General features: G+C 38.6%; 1 protein-coding gene across 3 annotated transcripts in view; it reads left to right on the forward strand.

Moving 5' to 3' along the window:
* Nucleotides 1-27,967, forward strand: part of GOLM2 (golgi membrane protein 2) — a 99,752-nt gene that overhangs the window by 313 nt on the left and 71,472 nt on the right. For 2 of the 3 annotated variants that reach the window (XM_025472958.3, XM_025472957.3), the window contains exon 1: nt 105-747. In XM_025472958.3, the coding sequence (XP_025328743.1) occupies nt 421-747 (327 nt within the window). In that variant the 5' untranslated portion in view covers nt 105-420. Of the gene's footprint in view, nt 1-104; nt 748-27,967 lie in introns of those variants that run through there. The other variant, XM_025472956.3, reaches the window with a different exon arrangement.

A 27,967-nucleotide genomic window follows, 5' to 3' on the forward strand; every position in this document is an offset into this window, starting at 1 on the left:
CGCGAGAAGAGGGGGCGTCGGCGGAAACTAGGCAATGTTCGCCTAAGCGACCCGGACCCAGCCAATGGGCGGGGCCAGAGTTAAACCCGCCCCCTTCCGGCACCTTTCCCCGCCCCCCGCCCCTGAGGTGTTGGGCCCCCGGTGCGGGCAGCTGGGTTCTCCAGGTTCCACCCGGCTGGTGCAGGGTCGTTTTCGAAGCTTTGGGAACGCGCTTCGACCGGATTTGAGGAGGGGGGGCGGGGAGGGGCCTGCGGCTTGCGACCCCGCCCCCTTCTCCGGCTAGCCGGCAGGCAGATTGGCCCGCCTCCTCCTTCGGCCGGCCCTGGGGCCGCGTCCCCCCGGCAACTCAGCTGCTAAGGCCTGAGCTTCTGCCCGCAGGTGTCGGCGGCGAGGCCCGAGGGCACAGCCCAGTTCGACCCCATGGTGGGTTTCGGAACTAACCGGCGGGCAGGCCGCCTGCCCTCCTTCGTGTTGGTGGTGCTGCTGGTGGTCATCGCGGTCCTCGCCTTCAACTACTGGAGTATCTCCTCCCGCCACGTCCTGCTTCAGGAGGAGGTGGCCGAGCTGCAGGGCCAGGTCCAGCGCACCGAGGTGGCCCGCGGGCGCCTGGAGAAACGCAATTCAGACCTCCTGCTCCTGGTGGACTCGCACAAGAAACAGATCGACCAGAAGGAGGCCGACTACGGCCGCCTCAGCAGCCGGCTGCAGGCCAGGGAGGGCCTGGGGAAAAGATGCGAGGATGACAAGGTAAGGACGAGCCCTCCCCTCCCCTCTCAACCCCCATAGTTTCTTTCAGCCCCGGGTTGGGGGGGGGGTTAGCCCGCCGCGGCTGCTTTATGCCTTCCAGGATTGCAGCCCTGAGGCCCCCCTTACCGCCAACAACCCTGTTTCTGCCAGACTTTTCCCGGTTTATCACTGCCACGTTCTCCAGGATCTACCAGATGAAACTGGTCATAAGTTCTGGTTCTCAAGAGTGGCCTGTGTGTGTGGATGCCGCCTTTTCACCAAGCTCAGCTGCTGAGCTGGCAGTAGTAGTCATCTGGCCTATGTGGCTGCCTTGGGTTTACAGATACACAGATCTGGAATAAGGATTCCGTGCACACTGATCAGTATTAATTTCTTTATTTAAAGATTGGGGCCTCCTCTGACTCCGGTACTTATATATATATTTTTAAGCAGTATGACTTTTCTTGAACTCTGTAGGCTGATATATTAAACAGTTGAAGAATCCGATGTTACTGCCTTTTTTGTGTTCAAAATGTTATGATAAATGGACTCTGGAGCCATATATGGGCCACACTTGTGACTTAGATATAGTTAATCCAAAGTTATGTACTCAATTTGAAGTAATGAAATTAGCCTAAAAGATAGAATTTATGATTATGTCCTAAGCAACAGAATCTCATGTCAGTGTCCTTATTGTTCTTAAATAAAAGCGAAAAATTTCATGCCTAAGTAGCTCTTGGGGTTGGCATTTTATGTAGATGGAAAACATACAAAGTTTTGATTTAAAAAGTTTAAAGCTGGACTGTAACTAGACCTGCTACTAAATAGTCTTTTTTCTCTCCAGCATATTGGAGTTACATTATTAGTTTATGACTTATGCAACTTCTGTTGGTATAGCAGAGTTGTGAAAAAGATCTGAGTAGGTTAAGTAGATTCCTTTTTTCTGGACCCTTCTTTGGTCATCTTCACATTACTTTTTTGTATGTTCCTACTGTAAGTTTTAGTTTTGTATCAAAATCATTCGTACTAAGTCATTATAAGTTAAAATCTCCATCAGCTTCAACTTCCTTACTGTTATCTGCCTCCACCTGACTTCTTATTTTCGTACAGGTTGGGACCCTCAGGTAATTGCTGCTCTATAACCTTCTCCTTTTGCCCACAACATAGACGTCCTCTGAGAGGAGCAACAAATCAGCAAATTTATACACATGCTACACACTGAACGCTAAAGACTGAAAAATTCTCCTGGGTGGAGTAGGCAGAAATCTATGAAATTTGGGGGTATTAAAATAAGGTCTATTCAAATTCTCTCCAATCTGAGAGATATGTTTTTTCTAGTCATTTTATACTCTAGGTTTCATTTCTTCCATCTAATGATCTGTAACTATCAGTTTCTTTCAGTATATTTTCACTTTTACCTTTAACCAGGTGCAGGTGCACCCATTCTAAATTTTTTTCATTTCTCTATATACCACCTTCTCCCAACCAACCAATTACTTTTCTTACTTTCACTGGTAAACCACAATTATTGGTCGTCTAGAAATGCTTCATCTACTTCTTTTATCATTTCCATTTTACTCTTCTAAAATTCTGCCTGCACATCCTTCTTTCCTTCCCTTTTCTGAAGCTATTCTCTTAGAGGTCACAAGTGACAGTTTTCCTAGTCCAATCTGAACAATTTTTTACTCTCAATCTGTTTAATCTCTCGATAGTTTGGTTCTGTTGTCTCTTTTTAGAAGCCATCTCCTTTCTTGCTTCTATAATATTGAACTCTCCAGATTTGCTTCCTGCCTTTTTCACTATATTCTTTATTGGATTTGTTTGTTTGCCTCCAGCCCCTTAATAATGAACTCTATTCTTGGGCCTTTGCTTTCCCCTTAGGGTAGTATTTCTCAAAATGGTGTTAAACAGAATACTCTCCTAGGAATTGTTTATAGGTGGTCAGGATTAAAAAGGAAAACCTTCTTTTCTGGAGATAAATGCTAAACATTATAAGTAGAATATGCTTTTCTTGGAATTCATAATGCCTGGTAGTGTATAAAGCTCTTGTGGTTGATAAGCCTGTTTAATTGTGTTTAGCCTAGTCTCTCAGTTAATTTGATCACAGAGTACTATTTTCATGGCCTACTTGTTATCATGCTAGAGAAGAATCCAGCAAAGCACACTAGTTTGGGAAATGTTGCCCTAGGTATCTTAACTACTTTTGTTTGGATAATTTATGCAACTAGCTCACAAATCTAATCTTACTTGTATGTTAGTTCCATATTTTGAGCTAGCTATAACATCTTTGTTGGAGTACTTGTGCAGGTTTCTTTTGGAGGCTAAGGAGGGGGCTTTGAGCTGTTTATAGAGAGGGTAGCCTTGGTCTAGAGGAGCTATAGATGAAAGTTATCTTTCAGAGATGTTTCCTTTATTGCTGCTACTCCATTGATATCTGGGAGAGTATATGGTAGCTTAAAAAACATTTCAAGCTTTGAAGACTGGAGATATAGCTTAGAATTCTAACTCAGTTTGTAGTTATGTGATGTTGGGCAACTTATTTAACTACTTTGAGGTCATTTTCTCATCTGTAAAATGGGGATCACAGTACCTACCTGGATATTGTACAGATCTGAGATATTTAAGTATCGACCTTGACACATTGCACATCAGATTGTAGAAAAAACAAAGCCTGAAACTTTCTTATTTTCAATAACTGATCTGAAAATCCCTCTGGGTGGTGATAGTGTTGGAGGAAGGAGAAGTAAATTGGACAATGAAAAATGTTTCTTTCATTTTAAAACAGGCTTGTTCATTTAATGCAGTCTCTTGAGTAGAGGCTCTGCCTTTTAGGGTTTTTACCTACAGACACTGGTGGTGGCCTGCTCAGTGTCCATTCACATATGCTTTATTTTTGCAGACCAGCCCTATTTTGTCTAGTATATATCATTCCCTTTGTGATTCAGGGCTAAGTCCTGATTGGTCTAAACTGATTATGGTAATTTCATTATTCTTCCGTGATTAATTTAGGAAGGGGACTATGATGTGGCTGATGAGTTGTGAGGGGAAGTTTCCTTAAAAGAATGGCACTTGCTTCTCTTTAGTATTCTTATCCCAAATCTAAAAATCCCCAGTCTAATCATGAGAAAGCATCAAACTCAAACTGAATGACATTCTGCAAAATACTTGACAGGTCCTCTTCCAAAGAGTCTCACTTGAAGAGATGATCTTCTGTCAGATATTGTTCCTCCTGCATGTGATACATGATAAATGGAGACTACAAAAGTGCCAGGAGAGTTAGCTAAGGAATGGGTGAGGCACTGAAGATTATAGAGTAGAATATTGTAATAGAATATTGGCACTTGTTATATGAGATAAAAAAAAAAAAATTACCTAATTGTTTAAGTCAGTCAAGTTAGATTTCCTTAACTGCATCCTACGGTGTCCTGTTAACATTCTCATTGTGGTAGGTAGTGTCTGAGGTGTAGGTTAAATTTTATATGTTCCCACGGCAATGTGGACAGTGACCTCAGATCTGCATGTGGTTTTGGTTGTTCTCAAGGGTTTTTATCTTATGTATCAGTGGTGGTGTTTGGATGCCTGACTAGGTACTTCTTCTTTTTTTTCTTTAAGATTTTATTTATTTATTTATTTATTTATTTATTTATTTATTTATTTATTGAGAGAGAGAGAGAGAGAGAGAGAGAGAGAGAGAGGCAGACTCCCTGCAGGGATGCTGATGCAGGGACTTGATCCCATGACCCTAGGATCACAACCTGAGCTGAAGGCAGACATTCAACCATTGAGCCAGGTACTTTTTTAATAGTCTTTCGAAGACTGTGATCCTATGGAGGCATCACTCCCCATTTACAACTGTCTTTCCGATAGATGTTTCGCACTAAAAATCCCTTTGCCTTGCTGAGCTGCTTTAGTTAGGATATGTGTAGCAGGTGTTGTCAAGGCAGTCTTTGCTCAGGCTATATTTTTCTTTTCCTTTTTTTAAATAAACTTTTAGGGATGGCTGGGTGGTTCATTCATTTGAACAGCCAACTCTTGGTTTTTGGCTGGGGTCACGATCTCTGAGTCTCTCAGGATTAGGATCAAGCCCCTCCTCCAGCTCCAGCTTAATGGGTGTCTGCTTCCCCTTTCCCTCTAAACCTCCCCCCTGTTCGCCACACTCACTCCGGCGAGTAAAACTGTTATTTTTCAACAATTTTAGATGTATAGAATTACTGCACAGATAGTACAGAGAATTTCCATATACTCCACGCCTAGTTTCTCCTATTATTAACATCTTACATTAGTATGGTATATTTGTCATAGTTAATGAATCCCTATTGATACATTATTATTAACTAAAGTCCATACTTTGTTCCAGTTTCCTCAGTTTTTCCTAATGTCCTTTTTCTGTTTCAAGATCTCATCCAGAGTACCACATTACATTTAGTTATCATGTCTCTGGAGGCTCCTTTTGATTGTGATAGTTTTTCAGGCTTTGTTTTTGATGACCTTGACAGTTTTGAAGATTACTGGTCAGATATCCCTCAACTGGGATTTGTCTGATGCTCTTCTCAGGATTCGATTGGGATTATGGTTTTTATGGTATTGAGGAAGAAGATCACAGAGGTAAAGTGTCATTCTTATCATACCATATTAGTGATACATCTCTCAAAATGACTTACCATTGTTGATGTTAACTTTGATCACCTGGCTTGAGGTAGTATTTGTCATGTTTCTCTACCATAAAATTACTCTTTTTTCCTCTTTTTCCTTACTGTACTCTTTGGAAGGAAGTTACTATGTGCAGCCCACACTTAATGAGTGGGAGCTATACTCTATCTCTTTAAGATAAGAGTATTTGTATAAATTATTTAAAATTCTTCTGTGTGGACCTTTGTCTCTTTTCCTTCGTTTATTAATTTACTTGATCATTTATTTATATTAGTGTGGACTCATGGATACTTGTTTTGTACTTCAGGTTGTAATCCATTGCCACTTATTTTTTTGCTCAAATTGTTCCAACTTTGACCATTGGAAGCTCTCTGAGATGCCTCTTATATCCCTTTGATGTAATACTCTTTGCTGTGACATGTCCCTTCCTTCCTTTCTGGCCATACAAGATGCTTCAGGCTCATCTTGTATATTTTGTGCCCCAGTCCTAGAATTAGCAATTTCTCCAAGAAGACTTGGTTCGTTTTATAGGAAAATGGTATTAGAGACGAAGATCTAGATGCTAGGTGTGCTCACTGCTACTGTCAGATGAGCTTTGGAAGTCTAGGAATCAGAAAGGTGATATTGGACTTCTTCCAATTTATTATACTGTCCTGCCATTTTCAGTCTGTTACCTCTGTTCCCTGAGTTGTTAGAACACAGAAATAACTTAAGGGAGCTTAAGTTGTCTGGGGAAGTAAGAAGCAAGTCCCACTTCTGTGACATTCCTCATATTTATCTTATTTACCATCCCTTAAAGGAGTTCCCCCAGAGGGTTGTATTGGTTTGCTAGGACACCCATACAAAATACTACAGGCTGGTTGGCTGAAAATATCAGAAATTTATGTTCTCATAGTTCTGGAGTCTGGGAATCCAAGGTTAAAGTGCAGCAGATTGGTTTCTTCTGGAGCCTCTTTCCTTGGCTTTTGTTATCGCAGAGTTGTCCGTCCCCCCGCCCCCTGCCTTTGCACAGGAATCCCTAGTGTTTTTTCCTCTTCTTATAAGGACACCAGTCATAGTGGATTAGGGCCCCACCCTACTGGCTTCAATTTATTTAATCACTTCTTTAAAGATCTTAATTCCAAATAGGTTACATTCTGAGGTACTGGGGGTTGAGACTTCAATATATGGGTTTTGTGGGGAACACAGTTCAGCCCATAAGAAGGAGGAATCTATGACATACAGAATGCCTTTCTTTCCTCTTTCTGTCAGAAAGGACCTTTCTGTTTCCAGTGTGTAAGGCATTTATCTGACCTTGAATTCTTCGTGCATGTATCTTATATTACAGCTGTGTGGTCCACATGAACCAAGTCAAGTTCTTGATAATTAAAAGGAGCTGTTAGAATGTAGAGACAGTCCTCCTCCAAATTGTTGTGTTATTACAAATGAAAAAAAAAAAAAAGAAAAAAAAAGGAAAGAAAGCAGCAAGCAAGCATTTTTTTGAGGTTTGGAGCTGAATAATAAAAAATCTCTTTTGCCTTTAACAACTACAATCTTCCCTGAGGCAGTATATACCTTTGGTTAAATAGGAAAAAGGTTATGTGCCAGAAAGGAGGATGGGAAGAAGGATGGGAAGCATACTACATTTTTTGTCTTTCCCCAAAAAATATCGTCAGGGAGAGTGTGTGGTGGTGTGTGTATAAAACCTTGGCACATAGTTAACATTTATTACTGTGGACTCAAATCCTGGTGCTGCCATTTAGGATGTGTGTAACCTTGGGCAAATGACTTAACTTCTCTGTGCCTCACTCTCCTCATTTGTAAAATGAGGACAATAATAATTACCTCTCATTCTTATAAAGTTTACATGAATAAATTTATTAACATGCTCAGGATAATGCCTACCATATGTTAAAAAAGAAAAGAAAAGAAAAGAAAGAAAGGAAGGAAGAGAAAAGAAAAGAAAAGGAAAGAAAAGGAAAAGAAAAGAAAGGTAGGTTCAATAAGTGTTGTATTAGCTATTATTATTCCATAGCTACATCCTGCTTTTCCAGGATGAAGAGAGTTCCTGCCTTGATCCGGTCCCACCTCCAGCATAACTGCTTTACCCTTTGCCCCTTATTGTTTGATTTTTTTTCCTCCCCTATTTCCTGGTCCATTTTTAGTTAGGCTTAGTTGACACCTCCTATATTTTTCTTAGCTGACTCCCAGAGCCTGCCATTCCCAATGTGATCTGAGGATCAGCCTCCTACAGTTCTTCTAATATGCACATGATAATTCCTGCCTTTGCCCCTGCTGCACTAGTCATAATCTGGCCAAGTTCTAGATGTCACTTAATTGCGACCTCAAATTATTCATAAACCATATAAAATTCATACTTCCTCTCCATATTATATGTCATATCTTCTTGGCCATGCAACCATTATTAAGACTGAGATTAGAAATTTTGGTGTAATCAGGGATCCCTGGGTGGCGCAGCAGTTTGGCGCCTGCCTTTGGCCCAGGGCGTGATCCTGGAGACCCGGGATCGAATCCCACATCGGGCTCCCGGTGCATGGAGCCTGCTTCTCCCTCTGCCTGTGTCTCTGCGCCTCTCTCTCTCTCTCTGTGACTATCATAAATAAATAAAAATAAAAAAAAAAAAAAAGTTTAAAAAAAAAAAAAAGAAATTTTGGTGTAATCTTTGATTCCTAGCATCTCATGCTCTGATTCGACATACAGAGGAGTTCCTTGATAAAATTGAGTTAAAAAACATTCTGGTTGCAGAATAGAGAATTTGATTGAAATCAAAACAGCAGGGCAGCCCCGGTGGCATAGCGGTTTAGCGCCGCCTGCAGCCTGGGGTGTGATCCTGGAGACCTGGGATTGAGTCCCACGTCAGGCTTCCTGCATGGAGCCTGCTTCTCCCTCTGTCTCTGCCCCTCTCTCTGTGTCTCTCTATGAATAAATAAACAAAATCTTAAAAAAAAAAAATCAAAACAGCAGTATTCTCGTTTCCCCAGTTTCTATTTCTTTCAGTCAATTCCTCCCTTTAAGCACATCTGATTTTCCTCAAACCTTCCTTTCAGAGTGGCTATGTCACTGTATTAATTCTGATGTCTAACCTTTAAGGTCTTCCATGGAGTGGCTTCAACTACCTTTTGCTCCCACCCTCTCCTAACTCAAACTGTTATCCAGACATGTTTTGTTTACTTTTGTCTCCCCACCTGCCTTTCTGTGTCATGTTAATTCCTGTTTTTGTACTTTTGTTCCTGTTGCTTGACTCTCAGTACCTTACGTCTTTTCTGTGTATATATTCTATCAATCTTTTATCCAGCTTTTGATCTCTGTGGGGGACTTCTGCCCCAGAGCCTGCTTTTCCTTCCTATACACTAACTACATTTACCGTTTGAACCACACTGATTTTGTTTTTTGTATTTCACTGGTAACTTCTTATATGTTAATGTTGTCTTTTCAACAAAATTTTAAGTTCCTTGAGGAAGGACCATATTTTAAATCTTTTCCTATGAATTCTTCATAGTCCATAGTGATGGTACCAAGTGATTAATGTGGACCCTAATCCAATGTCTTGTATCCTTATAAGAGGACATTTGGACATGATTACACAAAGACACAAAGGAAAGAAGGCCATGAGACGATGGAGGCCTTGGCTGGAGTGATCCATCTACAAGCCAGGGAATGACAAGGATTGCTAGCCTAAGGAATGTTACACGCATCCCATCTGTGGAGGAGAGGGACAGATCATTTGTAGGGTGTCAGCTTGTGCTTTGTCCTCAGCTAGCCTTCTATTCCCTCACGAAATGGATTTTTGAGGACACAAAAAGCATGAACCATAAAGAAAAATATTGATAAATTGGACTATCAAAATTAAAAACTCAAAAAACACTATTTTGGTTTTTAATTATTTTTTTAAAAGATTTTTTTAATTTTTTTACTTGACAGAGGGAGAGCACAAGCAGGGGGAGCGGCAGGCAGAGGGAGGGGGGAGAAGGAGCCTACTTCTTTGATGTGGGGCTCCATCCCAGGACCCTGGGATCATGACCTGAGCCACCCTGATGCTCCCAAAAGCACTGTTTTTTAAAAGAAAAAGCAAGACACAGATTGTAAGAATTATTCACAATACATTTAACTGACAGAAAAATTGTATCAATATATAAAAACTTCCTAAAACTCAATAATAAGAAGATAACATGTAGGGAAAATGGGTAAAAAGGATTAGGAGGTACAGAATTCCAGTTATGGAATGAATTAAGTCACAGGGATAAAAGTGCAGCATAGGGAATACGGTCAATGGTAGTGCAATAGCATTGTTTGTCAGATGGGAGCTATACCTGTGATGAGCATAGCATAATGTAGAGTTGTCCCATCATGTTGTACATAAAATGACTATCATTAAAAAGACAATACTAAGTGTTAGTGTGGATGTAGAGCAGCTACAATTCTCATCTCCTGCTGGTGGGAGAATAAAATGGTATAACCACTTTGGAAAACTGCTTAGCAGTTTCTATTAAGTTAAATATATACCTACCATATGACCCAGCCAATCCACTCCTAGGTATTTACCCAAGAGAAATAAAAACATGATCACAACAAAAAGTTTATACACAAACATCCATAGTAGCTATATTCATAAAGGTTTCAAACTGGAAAACCCAAATGTGCATCAGCAAGCTAATGGATAAACAAAATGTGATAAATTTCTGTAGAGTAGAATATTACTCAACAATAAAAAAGAATGAATTACTGATATACCCAACAGCATAGATAAATCCTAAAACCATTGTGCTGAGTGAAAGAAGCCCAGCATAAAACAGTACATACTTAGGATTCCATTTATATAGTTTTCTAGGAAAAAAAAAAGTATATATATAGTTTTCTAGGAAAAGGAAACTAATCTATAGTGATAGAGAACAGAACCATTGTTGCATGAGGCCAGAGGTAAAGGAAGGGATGACAAAGGGATGAAAGGAAACTTTGAGGGGGTGGTAAAAATATTCTCTATCTTGATTGTAGTGGAGGTTACGTGGATGTATAAAGCTATCAGAAGTCATCAAAGTGTATGCTTTAAGTATATGTAAATTATACATCAGTGAAGTTGTCTAAAAATAAAAATTAAGCATGTCACAAAAGGTGGTGAAGAAGCTAGTCAGTGCCTTCCTATTGCCTTTAACATAGCCTACAAATCTTTTCACAGTCTGACTCCAGCCTTGCAGTCCAGCATCAAATATGATTATTCTCCCTTTGGTTCCCTCCACTGCACATACCGAACTTTTACATCCTCAAACACTCCATGGTTTTTCCTATTCTGTGCTTTGAAACATGCAGCGTCTTCCATTCAGAAGTCTTCTCATCTTTTCCAAGCTTCTTATTCCTCCAAACCTCTCTCTCTTTCTTTACCTCACTAAAGCCTCATCTTTTTTTAGGATGCAGCTAAAACTTTCTTTCTCAAGAATGTCTTCCCCAAAACCCTTAAATTGGGTTAGATCTTCCCCTCATATTCCCTGTTCAATTATAAGCTGTAGAATCATTTCCACTGTATTTGTTTCCATTCTCTTGTTCACTGCTGCATCCACAGTATGTAGCATAGGTACTGCCCCAAAATAGAAACTCAAACATATTTGATGAATAAAGAAATTAAATTAGGGTTAAAAATGGAAGCACAGGATATATAAACATTGAATAGGAGAGGGATAGGATGAGAGAGGGATAGGTGTTATTGAAGCCAAGGGATAAAAAGTTCAAGGAAGGACAGGACAGATCAGTACAAAATGCTCAAAAGAGTCAAGTATAAGAGTGAAAAATGTTAGTTGATGAGGCCTTTGTTAATCATTAAATGAGAAGAAATTTTGCCCGAAGGTGAATTTAAATTAGACATACAGGATTGAAATGATAAGGGGCAAATATCATTTTATATTAAATACAGAAGGCTTCCTGTAGATTAAATTTTGAATTCATCCTTAGGGGAAGGACCTAGTTTGCCACAAAGAATCAGACATGGAAGTTAACTGAGGTAACATTGTTCAAAGGAGGAGCTATCTGGCCAGGAAAAAATAGGGCAAGAAAGCTAGATCAAGTTATTTAGGAATCAGAGAACCTTGAAGCCATGGTGGAAACTGAAATTATTGCAAACCTAGTCTGTGCCTACAGGGAACCTTGGACAAAAAAGAAAAGCGGGGACAGGTTTCAAAGATCTTTTTAGTATAGAGTAAGTGCTCAATATATTTTTGTCAGTTTAATATCGCAAGTTTAAAGAGAACAATACTAACAAGACTAACTAAACCAATGTACCCAGGAAAGAAAGGAACCAGCATTACTGGATGTCATACTCTGTACTGGACAGGCATTTACATATTTTATTTCATTAATCTTCCTCATTTTATGAGTAAAGAAAGAGGCTTAAGAAAGTTAAGGCAGAGTTCTAAACTCAGGTCTGGGCCCCTGGGTGGCTCAGCGGTTGAGCACCTGCCTTTGGCTTGGGTCGTGATCCCAGGGTCCCGGGATCGAGTCCTCATATTGGGCTTCCCGCAGGGGCCTGCTTCTCCCTCTGCCTGTGTCTCTGTGTCTCTCATGAATAAATAATCTTTAAAAACAAAACAAAACTCAAGACTGTTTGATTACAATAACCCTTGCTTTTCCCAGTAAACTATATTGCTACACAGTATTTTATACCTATATTTAAAAATATATAAAATTAGGGGCATCTAGGTGGCTCAGTCAGTTAAGCCACTGACTCTTGGTTTTGACTCAAGTCATGATCTCACAGGTTGTGAGATCAAGCCCCACATTAGGCTCTGTGCTCAGCGGGGAGTCTGTTTGAAGATTCTCTCCCTCTGCCCTCTTTCTTTTGTGTGTGCGCCTGCCACCCCCCCCCCCAGTAAATCAATCAATAGATAGATAATCTTTTTTGAAAAGAAAAAATATCTAAAATTGTATATATAAAATAAGTTATATAATATTATGTAAGAGCAGTTATCTCACCAACAAATTAAATAACTTTTGAGTATTCACTAATGTGTATTAGTTGCCTAGGGCTATAATAAAGTACCACAAACAGAATGGCTTAAAACAACAGAAACTTGGGAACTTGGGTGCTTTAGTCAGTTAAGCCTACTACCCTTAGTTTGGGCTCAGGTAATGATTTCATGGGTCATGGGATCAAGTTCCATATTGGACTCTGTTCAGTGGGGAATCTGCTTGAAGATTCTCTCCCTTTGCCACTACTCCACTCTCTCTTTCTCAGTGTCTCTGTAAATAAATAAATCCTTAAAAAAATAAGACAACAGAAAGTTGAAAAAAAGAGAAAAACAAAACAAAACATGCTGTCTTACAGTTTTGGAGAAGGCCAAAATTAAGGTGTTGTCAGGGTCATGTTCCCACTGGAACCTCTAGGGGTAATATTCTAGCTTCTGATAACATCAGGTGTTCCTTGGCTAATGGCAGCAGAACTCTGGTCTCTGTTTCCATCTTCTGTGGCTGTCTTCCCAATATTTCTGTGTGTCTTTGTCACTTCATATGGTGTTTTCTTCCCTAATTCTGTTTTCTGTTATAGAGAAACTGGTCATATTGGATTAAAGCCTACCTGACCCTAATCCAAAAAAAGCCATAATACTCATTTGTAGTAGCTCTTTTTGTAGACTCCTTAGAATTCTTTATGTGCATGGTCATGTCATCTACAAATAAAGACAGCTTTTCTTTCTTTCTTTCTTTCTTCTTTCTTCTTCTTCTTTCTTTCTTTCTTTCTTTCTTTCTTGGGCAGGGGGAGAAACAAAGGGGGGTTGAGAGAGAGAGAGAGAGAGAGAGAGGGTGAGGATCTCAAGCAGGCTCCACACTAGATGTGGAACCTGATACGGGGCTTGATCTCAAAACCCTAAGATCATGACCTGAGCCAAAGTCAAGAGATGGATGCTTAACCAACTGAGCCACCCAGGGGGCCCCTCTGCCCTTTCCAATTGGATGATTTTTTTAAAAATATTTTATTTATTCATGAAAGACAGAGAGAGAGAGGCAGAGATACAGGCAGAGGGAGAAGCAGGCTCCACTCAGGGAGCCCGATGTGGGACTTATCCCGGGACTCCAGGATCACGCCCTGGGCCAAAGGCAGGTGCTAAACCACTGAGCCACCCAGGGATTCCCCAATTGGATGATTTTTATTTTATTTTTCCTTGCCTTCCTGCACTGGTTAGGATCACCAGTACAATGTTAGATACAATTGGTAAGATTGTATATCCTTGGAGAAAATGCATTTAACAAAATTTAATACCTATTTATGATAGAAATTCTAAGCAAAATAGGAATAGAAGGAAACTTCCTCAGATTTATAAGGGATATCTATTAAAGCCCCACAGCTAACATACTTAATGGCAAAAGACTAAATGTTTTCTCCTAAGACCAGAAACACTGAGGGTCTTGAGTAGAGGAATTACTTGATCAAACTGAGCTTAAAACATTTATTCTGGTGGCAGAATAGAGAATTGATTGAAGGAAGAAAAATAGATGTAGGGAAAATAATGATAAGGTTTTTATTTAAAAATTTTTTAGTAGTCTAAGTAAGAGATAACAGTCTTCAACTAAGCATAGTGCAATTCTTAACCTAGTCAATACTAGCCTCAGGGAGCATTTTTGTTAACAGTAATGACAGGGAAACATTAATGGCATTTAGACATGGAGGTAGGAATGGTAGATGTTCTGTATTGCAGGAGAGTCCCAACAATGAGCAATTGTCCTGCTTCAAATGCCAATAGCAACTTGATGGAGAAACACTGGATCATTAAAGCATAGAAATAGAAGTAGAGGGCAGCCCGGGTGACTCAACGATTTAGCGCCACCTTTGGCCAGGGCGTGATCCTGGGGTCCCAGGATGGAGTTCCACATTGGGCTCCCTGCTTGGAGCCTGCTTCTCCCTCTGCCAGTGTCTCTGCCTTTCTCTCTCTCTGTCTCTCTCTCTCTATCTGTCTCTCTCTCTCTCTGTCTCTCATGAATAAATAAAATCTTAAAAAAAAAGAAATAGAAATAGAATTAAGATTTTATAATACATTTGATGTGTGATGGGGATTCAAAGATGAATCCCTTGATATTGGTTTGTATAGCCCAGCTAATGGGGGTGCTATGACTTAAGATAGTTAGAAAGTTAGAAGATTAGAAGTTAGTTTGAAAAAAAGTACAAATTTAGGAGAGTTGAGTTTGAGGGACCTAAATAAATAAATTCACAAAAGGTAAAATGAAATAAGTCCTTTTACTGACATAGTGCTTTCTGATTTTTTCAAAGCATGCTATATGCATAAGCTATTTCTTTGGGAAAGTTGAGTATCTACCATGTGCTAGGTGCTGGGCATAGAAGGATAAGATTCAATACTTGTCCTTAAGGAACTCAATGTAATGGAAATACACATTGAGAAATAATCCATATTGCATGATTACATGCTATAGTAGAACTATTTACAAAGAGTTGAGAGTACAAAGGAATAACAGATTAACTGCTTCAGGAAGTCAAGAAAGGAAGAATTCACTAAAGATGAATCTTAATGCATGAAGAGTAGTTCACCAAACTTAGAGATAAGGAGAGAAGAAACATAAATGAAACCAGGAAAGATTGAAAGTCTGTTGTACCTTCACAGGTCAGGTAGTTCAGTAGGGGAGTGGCATGTAAAATATACCTAACATAAAATGTATTATTTTGGGGGTACTTGGTTAAATGTCCAACTCTTGATTTTGGCTCAGGTCATGAACTCAGGATTGTTAGATCGAGCCTTACATCAAGCCCAGCATGGAGCCTGCTTAAGATTCTCTCTCTTCCCCTCCCTCTGCCTGTTTCCTCCTCCCTCTTTAAAAAAAAAATACTATTTTAGCCATTTTTAAATTTACAATTTAATGGCATTAAGTACATTCACAATGATATATAACCATTATCACTATCTATTTCTAGAATGCTTTCTACCATCCAAACAAAAACTCTGTACCCATTAGGCAGGCAATATACCAGCCCTTGGTAACCTGTATTCTACTTTTTGTCTCTATGAATTTGTCTATTCCAGTTCTTCATATAACTGGAATCATACCATATTTGTCCTTTTCTGTCTGGCTTATTTCACTGAGCATAATGTTTTCAGGGTTTATCCATGTTGTAGTATGTATCAGAACTTCATTCCTCTTTATGGCTGAATAATATTACTCTCTCTCTCTCTCTATCATTCTGAGATAGAATGTGTATCATTCTGTTTATACATTTATCTGTTGTCGGACACTTGAATTGTTTTCACCCTTTGGCTATTGTAAATAATACTACTACTTTGAACATTGATGTAGAAGGATCTGTTTGAATCTGTTTTCAGTTCTTTGGGTATTTACAGAGGAGTGGAATTGCTAGGTCATATGGTAATTCTGTGTTTAATTTTCCAAGAAAGCACCAAACTATTTTTCACAGTGCCTGCACAATCCTATATTCTTACCTGCAATGCACGAGGGTTCCAGTTTCCTTTTATTGTCATCAGCATGTTTGTTTGTTGTTTTGTTTTGTTTTTAATAACCATCGTACTGGGGATCCCTGGGTGGCGCAGCCGGTTTAGCGCCTGCCTTTGGCCCAGGGCGCGATCCTCGAGAACCGGGATCAAATCCCATGTCGGGCTCCCGGTGCATGGAGCCTGCTTCTCCCTCTGCCTATGTCTCTGCCTCTCTCTCTCTCTCTCTCTCTCTGTGTGACTATCATAAATAAATAAAAATTTTTTTAAAAAAAGAACTTCTTTAAAAAAAAAAAAACCATCGTACTGGGTCTGAAGTGGTACTCCACTGTGGTTTTGATTTGCATTTCTCTAATGATTAATGATGTTGAATATTTTTTCATGTGCTTCTTGGTCATTTTTATCTTTGGAGAAAGATCTATTCAAATCCTTTGCCCATTTTTAATTGGATTATTTGGTTTTTGTTGAGTTGTAGGAGTTCTTTATGTATTCTAGACATTACACCCCTTTCAGGTTTATGATTTGCAGATATTTTCTCTCTTCTGTGTGTTGTTTCTTCACTCTGTTGATAGTACCCTTTGGTGCACAAAAACTTTTAATTTTTATGAAATCCAATTTTATCTATTTTTTCTTTTGTTGCCTATATTTTTGGTATGAAGAAACCATTCCCAAATCAAAGGTCGTGAAGATTTTCCCCTATATTTTCTTCTAAGAGTTTTATAGATGTAGCTCTTAAATTTAGGTTTGCTTGTTTTTTTGCCCCCCCCCCCCCATTTAGGTTTTTGATACATTTGAGTTAATTTTCCTATATGGTACAAGATAAGAGTCTAACCAGCACCATTTGTTGAAGAAATTCTTTTTCTTTCCATTGAATGGTCTTAGCATCCTTACTGAAAAATCAATTAACCATATATGTGGGATTTTATCTCTCTGGAGCCAGACTCTTAAAAATCTTTTTTTTTTTTTTTTTTTTTCTTAAAAATCTTAAACTAAGGAGTTTTGATTTCACCTTCTAGGTGATGGGGAACAATATAATCAAGTTTGTATTTTGCAAAGATAGTATGGGTGTAGTATAGAGGATCATTATAGAGAAAAGAAAATGAAATCAATATCAGTTAGGAAATACGTTGTTGCAGAAGTTTAGTCAAGAACTGTGGATCTATATTTAAAACAATGGCCCCAAGAATAGAGACTAGTAGAATTGAAAGACTGGTATATTTGTTATTCATAGCTAAACCCCAAGGTATTATGTTATTCATAGCTAAACCCCAAGCAATTTCATTTTATAGATGAGAAAACTAAAGCTTTTAAAAGTTATTTACCTCTGGTCTCTAGTACCTGATGTTGGATCTAAAATCTTAGGTCTTCTGATTCCTAATTCTACTGTAGTTGTTTTTACTGTTCATTGGTTACTTTCTCAGATGGAGAATTATGATAAACAGTGGGAAACACAGGGTTAATTTTGGGACTGGTCATACTTAACATTTTTAATGAACAACTTAGAAAAAGTTCACAGTGTACAGGTGGCTCTCTTAAAGGGATCATTAACAGAAAGATCACTAACTGTGAGTTGGGAAAAAAGCTGAAGCTTCAGTGGAAGTGGAAGCACTTAGGAGAAAATAATCCAAAGTATGCTTATTTATAGGGGGTAAGTAGCTTCAAGCCAGCAAAAAAGGAATTGAGACTAAAGTAATATGCTAGGAAATTCTGTGAAATTCCCAATGTATTGTTTTGGCCAAAAAGGCTAATAAATTTGAGGGACCACCATGCTAGGTACTGGGAACAGTAAAGAAGATAATCTACTAGCTAACATTTATTAAGCACTTAGTATGTGCCAGGCACTGTTGTAAACAGTTTCTTTATCTCAGCCCTGTGAGGCAAATAATATTCTCATTTTACAAATGAGGAAACAGAAGCACAGAGAAGTTAACAAGCAGTATGTCCAAGGTAACAATAGGTTACGAATTTAAAATTTAGACCTAGGAAGCTTAAGAGCTGTTCGTTTAAGCACTATGTTATTGGGTTCTTCCTAGTCACAATCTTTCCTTATGTGTAATACTTTGTTAGCATTGATTGCATGAGGGAGGTTTAATAAAGATAGAAAGAACAACTGAAATCAAAGAATGGAAGGGTGGTATATGACTAAAAATACAGATGTAAACTTTCCCATACCAAATTTTGCAAGGTGGTTTTATGCTTATACACCTTCTACTTAGTAGTGACCCATTCTGGTAGCTTATGCTGGTCTCCTAATACCATATGTTATCTTTCACCTTAACTGGAAGAAAGGAATTTAAAGGAATTTAAACTAGTTTAAAGCTTAGTGGGGAAAGTTTCTTAACAAATTTTACTTCTTTAAGTTGTACTTCTTCCCAAAACAAAAAAACATTTACTCCTCAGATGATGTTATGGTGCCTGTAATGCTTTCATTTAGAGATTTGAATTAGCAGCATATTGTCCATATTTTCCAAATTGAAAATCAGGACATCATGTCTGAAAAAGAATTAAAAAAAAAAACCTATGGTGAAAAACCACATAACGTGAAATTGACCATCCTGACTATTGTTAAGTGTATAGCTATATGCATATTGTTGTGCAACAGAGCTCTAGAACCTTTTCATCTTGCAAAATTGAAACTCTATACCCATTGAACAAAGCTCTCCTTTGCCCTTCTCCCCAGCCCCTGGCTGAAAGAGAATTTTCTGGACTTGAGAAAAAAATGTAATATAAAAACTATTACAGTGGCATGAAATTAAATGTTTAATTGCATGTGTAAGGATCCTTTTTGTTAACAGAATATTATATTAAATTGGAACCTTTAGAAAATCTAGGACATAAAGTCACTCAAGGTGCTGAGAACTAAAGTGAGCTTAGTATAATTACTTCTGGGGAATTAGTATCAAAGAACTAAGGGCTGACTCTATCATTTTTTTATTTGAAAGTAATGAGTATGATCAGTTAAGATAACTTTCACAAAAAGTGAGCTGAAACCCAGTTTTGGTCGGTAGAAGGATTACTGTTGAAAGTAAGTCTGGTAGCTTATTCTGAAAACAGCTTAAGCATATTCCCTTAAATTCATTCTAATCAGGCTTTTGCCCTCATCATACCATCTGTGATTCAGTATTTGAGTGTTGGCTAAAATCCAGTTGTCAGTTCTTAATTATCATCTTATTACTTCACCTATGAACAGCATTTGATATAGTTGATTACTTTCTCTTCTTCCTTGAAACATGTTCTTCATTTTGGCTTTCAGGAAATACTGCTTTCTTTCCACCTCCCTGGTCATTCCTTCTCATTCTTTTTTTCTGGTTCCTCTTTAAATAGAATGCTCTAAGGCTTAGTCCTTGAACCTCTTTATCTACCTGCAGTCCCTTGGAGAGAGCTCACCCTGCCACATCTTTAAATACCATCTATACATTGATTTCCAAATTTATATCTCTTACCCAGACTATTCTCTTAAATTCCAGCCTTGATATCCAGCTCTACTCATCATGTCCTCTTGGATAGTTTTGGATTTAACCACTCTAGAGCCAAATCCCTCATCTTTTCCCTACCCCAAAACTTTTATTCACAGTCTTTCTAAGCTCAGTTAATGGCAACTCCTGCCTGTCAGTTTCTTAGGCCAGAAGCTTTGGAGTCATTCTAGAAACTTTCTTTTTCAGCTCCACAGTTTATCAGCAAATCTTGTTAGCTTAGCTTCAGAATAAATCCAGAATCTAGACACTTCTCTCTACCTCCTTTACTGCTATTCTGGTCTAAATTATCATCATCTGGGTACCTGGGTGGCTTAGTAGTTGAGCATCTGCCTTTGATTCAGGTCTTGATCCCAGGGTCCTGGGATTGAGTACCGCATCGGGCTCCCTGCATGGAGCCTGCCTCTCCCTCTGCCTTTGTCTCTGCCTCTCTTTCTCTGTGTCTCATGAATAAATAAATAAAATCTTTTAAAAAATGAAATAAAATAAATTGTCATCATCTCTTGCCTAAATTATTGGTGATAGCTTAACTAGATTCCTTTTTGTCCTTACTCCTGCTTCAATCTGTTTTCAACACAGCACTATGTTAAAATATCAATTAGATTATATTCCTTATTTGCCTAAGATGTTCTTGCTGCTTCCATACCAATTGCAGAATAAGTCCAAGTCTTTTTAGTGGTCCACAGCCCTAGGCCATCTGTTTACCTCACAGTTCTCTGACCCATCTCTTACTACCCTTCTTGTTGCTTACTTCATTCATACTACACATGCCGTTTTGATCAGTTCCTTGGAGTATCAGTCATTGTCCTGCGGTAGGGCTTTTACATTCGCTGTACCCTCTGGCTAGGACACACTCCTAGATAGCTGCATGGTAACTCTCACTCTTAAAAGTTTTTACTACCTTTTTGTTAAGGCCTTCCCCTCTTTTCCATCTCTAATATATCTCCTCCACAGCACTTAGCACTTTCAATTCTATCCTATGACTTCTTTTGTTTATTGTGATAAATATTACATATTAAATATTATAATCATGCAACAAGAACAGGGATTTTTGTCTGTTTTTGTGATATGCTTTGTCCCCAGTGCTTAGAACAGTGACTTGCATGAAATTTCTACTCAATAAATATATGCTGAATAAATTAACATAGGAAGAAATTAAATGCATGCTTAAGACCTAAAACACGGGATCCCTGGGTGGCGCAGCGGTTTGGCGCCTGCCTTTGGCCCAGGGCGCGACCCTGGAGACCCGGGATCGAATCCCACATCGGGCTCCGGGTGCATGGAGCCTGCTTCTCCCTCTGCCTGTGTCTCTGCCTCTCTCTCTCTCTGTAACTATCATAAATAAATAAAAATTAAAAAAAAAAAAAAAAGACCTAAAACAGGATTTGACGACGGTGGTGGGTAGTTTTGGTAGGAGGTGGCTGGAATATGACTAAATTAGAGGGAGCCTGGAAGTGGAAGGTGTGATTAGGTCCTAATGGCATAAAAAATTGGGAACATGTGGAAGGATAAAGGATAGTGAATATAATGAAATTTATTTTTTTTTATAATGAAATTTCTGTCTATAGAAATTAACATCATGATATTGTAGAATCAGATTAAGCCTTGGCTTTTATTTTAAAGGAAAATATGTAATTTATAGTAGTAAAAAGGAAAGGAAAGGACATTCTGTTTGCTGATGATCCATGGGCATAGGAAAAAAGTAGTTTAAATTAGAGATGATTAAAACTGGCTTGATTATGTCAAGGAAATGATTTCTGATAACTGGATAAAGTGGTGCCCACCTTACAGAAGGCATTAAATGTTTGGTAGATGAGTTTTAGATTCCACACTATGGATAATAGTATTCTGTTATTGGATTTTGACTAGAAGAAAGACTTTTATGGAAAACAAGTTTTGCCAAGATGTTTGTCACTACCATTTGGAAATAGATAAAAGTGGGAAAAGACTAGTGATAGATTAGATTTCTTCGTTTATTTATTCATTAATAATGTTGAGTGCCTGCCATTTGCCAGGGAATAAGGGGTGACCAAACGAATGAAATCTCTTCTCTTATAGAACTTATATTCTAGTGCAGCTAGATAAAAATAGTCCTTGTAGGGATGCCTGGGTGGCTCAGCGGTTGAGCGTCTGCCTTTGGCTCAGGGGAGTGATCCTAGAGTCCAGGATGGAGTCCCACATCGGCCTTCCTGCATGGAGCCTGCTTCTCCCTCTGCCTATGTCTCTGCCTCTCTCTCTCTCTTTCATGAATAAATAAATAAAATCTTTAAAAAAATAGTCCTTATAGATCAAGGTGGTTGCCATGAACATAGAAAGAGTTAAGGGTCAGATCTGAGAGACATTGCAAAAGAAGAATTGGCTAGACTTGGTGAAAACTTGTGTGGAGTGTGAATGCATGCCGTTCTACTAGATATTAATGGGCTGGTTAATAAGATGAAGAGAGAGAAGAGGCAGGAGAACCAAAAGAATGAAAATGTCACTGAATGTAGTAGGGAAGCTGAGAAGGACTGCTAATTTGTGGAGCAACTGTTTTGATTTTATACATTTCAAGTTTTGAAGATTAGTGAGATGTGTAAGTAGAATTGCTTTATGAACCAGAAATGGCAGATGGGGAGGAGACCCTTGCTCTCATACTTTGAAAGTCTGCCTTTCTTTTCCTCTTATTCTCTCCTTCCCTTTCATAGCCCTCAGTCTGCACCCTCTTATGTGGCTTAAAATTTATCACTGACTTGGGCACCTGGCTGGCTCACCTGGTAGAGCTTGGAGCTCAATCTCAGGGTTGTGGATTCTAGCCCCACATTGGGCGTGGATCCTACTTTTGTTTTTTTATTTTAAGATTTCATTTATTCATGAGAGACACAGAGAGAAAGGCAGAGACATAGGCAGAAGAAGAAGCAAGTTCCCTGTGGGGAGCTTGATGTGGAACTTGATCCCAGTACCCCAGGATCACACCAGCGCTCAACCACTGAGCCACCCAGTCGTCCCAAGGCATGGAACCTACTTAAAAAAAATTGAGTCAGTTAAGCGTCTGACTCTTGGTTTCACCTCAGGTTGTGATCTCATGGGTTGTGGGATTGAGCCCTGCTTGGGGCTCCTCTGTCAGCGGGCAACATGCTTGAAAGATTCTCTCCCTCTACCCCTCCCCCTACTGGGGTTGTGCTCTCTCTCACAATAAATAAATAAATATTTTTAAAAATTATCCCTCACTCAACATGCCCTTTGTGGGTTGACTGAAAGCAGTGCTCTGTATCTTCCTCATTCTAGGAATTAGGCAGACTGAGCAGCCCCCATCTGAAACACAGGTTGCTATGGCAGAATGAGAGAATGGTAAATTGTGTGCTACTTGTAATTTCTTATATCTGGAAGTGATTCATGTCATTTTGCTCAAATTTCATTGCCCCTCCCTCAACCCAACTTCAAAGACATCAGGAGCTACAGTTCTACAAAGTGCCTAGGATGAGAATTAAGAAATATTTGCCAACAACTAATGATAACTAAAGGCCTTGATTATTAATTCATTCTAACATAAATCTGACCTAGGATTTCACATCCTTGAAATTTAAAGTTTGTGAACTTCAGGGGCACCAGGCTGCTCAGTCAGTAAGGCACCTGACCCTTGATCTCAGGGTTGTGAGTTTGAGCCCCACAGTGCATGTAGAGTTTACTTAATTAAACAAACAAAAGAATTAAAGGTTGTGAACTTCAAACTTGCATATTCTTGGGAAAATATACCAAAAAGAGATCAGGAGGTGTCTGGGTGGCTCAGTCAGTTGAGCATCTGACTCTTGGTTTTGGCTCAGGTCACGATCTCCTAATTGTGATATTGAGCCCCTTGTTCTGCTCTGCACTCAGCACCGAGTCTGCTTGGGATTCTTTCCCTCTTCTTCTCCCTCCTTTTCTGCCCCTCCCTCTTACTTGCCTGTGTTCTCTTTCTCTCTCTCTCTCTCAGATGGATGAATAAATAAAATTTAAACAACAACAACAAAAAAGACATTAGAACTGCTGAAGGGGGAGGACCTGGATGTCTCACTTGGTTAAGCATCTGCCTTTAGCTCATGCCATGTCCCAGGATCAAGCCCCACATCAGATTCCGTGCTCAGTGAAGAGCCTGTTTCTCCCTCTCCCACTCTTGCCATTTGTGCTGTATCTCTCTTTAATAAATAAATAAAATCTTTTTAAAAAATTGCAGAATGGATTATACTTGTTTTTCAACTTCACCTGGACCTTTCCTCCTTCCTTTCCAGCAGCCCTGTTTATTAGTTATTCCCTTTCCAGGTAAGATTCCATGGTCTGTTATTTCAGTTTAGTTTCTTGCCATTTTTCTCTCTTTCACGTATCTATATCAAGCATTGCTGGAGAAAATGATATAACCAGACTGGTACTTGTAGAAATTTATGATCACTTGTTCCACCTGGGTTTTCAACAGCCCTTAAAAATTACAGTGTTCTCTAGACAACATAGACAACATATCCATTCCAACAGTTTTCAAACTTCTACCCTCGTCAAGCCTTTGTGATGATTCATTATAGCCAACCCACCTCCTTTCCCCCATTTAAATCCTTCTTCCTCCTTTTCTAACCCAACAGGTGATCTTGTCTCCTTTTTGACCAAGAATTGGATAGAAACTGATACAACTTTTTATTACCAAATCTGCAGGCACACCTACTTCTCTATACATATGTCTTCCCTCCTTGTTGGAATAAAAAAAGTTCTTACTTTCTCTAGGACCAGCCTCTGCACCTGTTTTCTGGATCTAATTTCCTCCAACTTTTCAAACCATGTACTATTGTTACTCCGGTTTCCTTCTTATATTCAACCTTTCTGTCTCTACGTGCTCCTCAGCCCTTAAAAAATGTGTGCATATTTCCTTCTTTACCCAGTCACATTTCTTGAAAAGAGAATTGTCTTTGTTCACATCTGGATTTTTCTCTTCCTACTCCCGATATCTCAGCATCTTTTTGCCCAGCTCTCTGTGCTCTTGGCTTCCATGACACCAGACTCTCTTGTTTTTCTTTTCTCAGTTCTTAGTCTTCTTTGCTAGCTTCGCCTCTATTCATTATTAAGTGTATAGTTTATAGTTTCCTTTTTTTTTAAGATTTTATTTATCTATTACGGGGGGCTGGGCATTAGCTGGGGGAAGGGGAGAGGGAGAAGGAGAAGCAGACTCCCTGACACAGGTCTCTATCCTAGGACCCTGAGATCATGACCTGAACTGAAGCCAGATGCTTAACTGACTGAGACACCCAGGCACTGCTCCCTTTTTTTTAAAGATTTTAAGATTTTATTTTTTAACTAATCTCTGTACCCAATGTGGGGATCAAATTCACAACCCCAAGATTAAGAGTTGCATGCTTCACCCACCAAGCTAGCCAGGTGCCACTAGTTCATAGTTTTCTGTCTATGAGATCCTCTTCTCATACTCATTCAGAAACTTCACTTATGCTGTTGACTCCAAATGTGTATACTTTACCGAGATCTGTCTCCTATTCTAGTGTATTGCTGTATTTCTAGGCCTTTTTCAGTATCTTTCACTTAGTAGGTTAGGTGTTTCATAAATGTTTTCCTTATGGCTGGCTGACAGAATGAATGACTAAACAAACTTAGTGGTGATTCTTTGTTAATTCATCTTAATAGACCAAGACCAAATATTTCCTATTCCTATGTCTAGCACATAGCAGAAACTTAGTTAATGCTTTATAAATGTCTAATTGAATAAAAATGAAGGAGTGAATGAAAAAACTTTGTGATGATTCATTATAGCCAACTAAGACCAAATATCTTGATTATTCTCTTTAACAGTGTTCCTGGCTATAGCTTAAAATAAAACTTGCTGCAAGAGAGACTAATTCTTTAACAGATCAAGTAAAATTTGCAAGTGTGTTTGGAATGTTGACTGAATAATAAGTGTGCAATATAAGATTACATGAGAAAAGAAGTTTAATCACCTACCTGATCTAATATTATACACATAGTGGTCATGAGCACAGACTCTTGTGTGGGTTGCTTGGGAGAATATCCAGAATCTGCTGTAGGCATATGAAATAGAGTACAGTTTCTTCATCTGTAAAATGTAAAGCCCACCTCATGGGATGGTTGTGAGAATTAAATGCAGTGATACTTGTAAAACACTTAGCAGAAGGCCTAACACAAAGTAAACATTAAAAAAAAAACAAAACATTTAATACCCATGAGTTAGTATTAATATCCCATTTTGATCCAGCTGATATAGGTGCCAGTGAAAGACATACTATAGATGAGTAATCACTAAACCTGGCTGCTTATCAGAATCACTTGAGCTTTTAAAAAAAAGATTTCTGGGCCCATCCCCAGACTACTAAATCACACTAGAGTGGGGTGGAGGAGGCAAGAATATGTATTTCTTACAGCTCCCTAGATGATCCTGAGCATGATCCAGGTTTAGCAGTTATATTACAGGAGATAGAATTATCTCTAGAAATCATCTGAGTGTGAGATATAATAAGGAAAATGTTTCTAGTGTGGAAAAAAAGGAGCCAGAAATGACATCTGTAGAAAGCCAACTGTATGAAACCTTTGGGATTAATGGTCAGAGTTGTGCTGATTACCCAAGAACAGGTCATAATGAAAAAGCATGCACAGCTGAGCCATTTTCAAGGTCCCAGAATGAAAAGAGAAGCAGACCAACTGAGCTGGTAACAGCTGCCAAAATTAATTCAAAGTAGCCATGTGGGTTGGGGAAGGGATTTAAAAGAGCTTCAGAAAGAGGTGGTAAAAATATAAAGTTTTAAGTATTGGAGGAAGAAAGATTAGAGGAAAATAGATGAAATATCTGGGGTGAGTGAAAAGTGCTATAGGAAAATATCAGGAAAAGGTTAATTATTACTAAAGAAAACATTAAAGGACATGTCTTGGAAGAGAGGAAAAAAAGATCTCAAGAATGATAATTAACACATTTTAAGAGATTAACATGGAAAAGGCCAAAGACAGCATGGATAATCAGGCAATCACAGATGGACTCCAAATCCCAGAGAAACAAGCATTACAGAAGGAAAGTAAAGCCTACGGCAATGAAATTGATAACAAGGGGAAATAAAGGAGTTTAGAAGAAGTCTTGAAAGATAATTAGAATTATATAAGTAAGAATAAAATGCATATACAAACATGAATAAAATGAAGAAAAATATGTAGTACAAGTAGTATGGAGCATGAAAACCTAGGGAGTCATTTAGCAAACATTTACTGAGATGGATACACAGGGATGAGTGAGAGACCCATTTCCTGTTCTCATGGAATTCTCATTTTTGATAAACCTTGGGAGTAGAAGAGAAACAAGCTGACGTTCTTACTAGAAATAGGACTGTGTATGATAAAATGTTTTGTTTTTGCCAGGAGTGAAATATGAAGCTCTTCCCAGAATCAGGCAAGGCATTTTGAGCATTGTAGGCTTTTGAAGAGTATGTTGGAATCTATCTGACCATAGATGTAAATTAGGCAGGGTCTGGGGATGTGTTTGTGTACACATGTGTCTATTTACCACACATCTCTCATCCCCAAAGAAATTTGAAAGAGAAATTATTTGATATCTTTCTTGCATATTGTAAAAGAGTATTTTGGCAAAAGTTTGAAAGTGACCTGAAGGGACCTGTGAAGCCAGACAATGAGAATTCTTTCATAAAAAAAGGATTAAATAATACTTCTTAGAATTTATGTACTATTACCTGTCTGGAATATACTTAGGAAAAAAAAAAAAAGAAAGTATTCCTATAGCATTGCCAGTTCCAACAGAGTTTTTGTGGTAAAATATCTTTTTTCTAATCTTGCAATAGTGAGAACTCAAATTAGTTTCTAAACAACTGGGATGTTTTGGTGGAGTCATTTAGAAGGTAAGCAAATTCATGTTAGAACAGAAGAAAATTAAAACTACAAGGAGGAATAATCAGAAGGGAAGGAGTGTCATGATAGCTAAAAACACATTCAGGTGCTCGCTTCAGCAGCACATATACTAAAAAAAAAACAAACACACATTCTGATTTCCTTAACAGGATAACATTGAATGTTAGAAAGATTCTTTATGAAACCATTTTAAGAGCTAGGTAAGAATTGGCTGAGTGAGGTGTATATATGGAGAGAAGAGGGATCAGATGCCTGTGATATTGCAATGTCAAAAAGATGAGCAAATAGTTTAGCAGACATCTAGATTCTGAAAATGAGCAATATAGTGAAATTGTTGTAGAGGGATGATTACTTTTGAGTTTTTAATGATCTACCAGCTGGGCTTCCTGAGATCTTTGAGCAAATCCTTGGCATCTCTGTTCAAAGGCATTTGGAAGGTGAGATAACTTGCACAATGAAACTAGTGTTAATAGGAAGTGAGTACTTGTTGATAATACTAAATACTAAATATAAGATTATTATGAGACTCCTGCTGGAAAGATTGACAGGAATAATAGAGAACATGAGATGCCAGGGGAACAATATGCCATAAGGGGGTTCTGAGAAGCTAACTGAAAAATTCTTACATGGCAAAGGAATAGGATGGGAAATAAATTCATTATGCTTGGATTAAGAAAAAGCTTTTATGTAGACAAGCTATGATTTTCTCTTTAATGCCATGTAAAATATATTGTTCCAGAGCAGCTTTTGAAATGTGAGGACTTTATATATGAGCCATTGGGATCAGCATCTCCATTCTCAATAAAGAAGATT

Source organism: Canis lupus, chromosome 30 (assembly GCF_003254725.2).
Source record: "Canis lupus dingo isolate Sandy chromosome 30, ASM325472v2, whole genome shotgun sequence".
NCBI classification, from domain to species: Eukaryota; Metazoa; Chordata; class Mammalia; order Carnivora; family Canidae; genus Canis; species Canis lupus.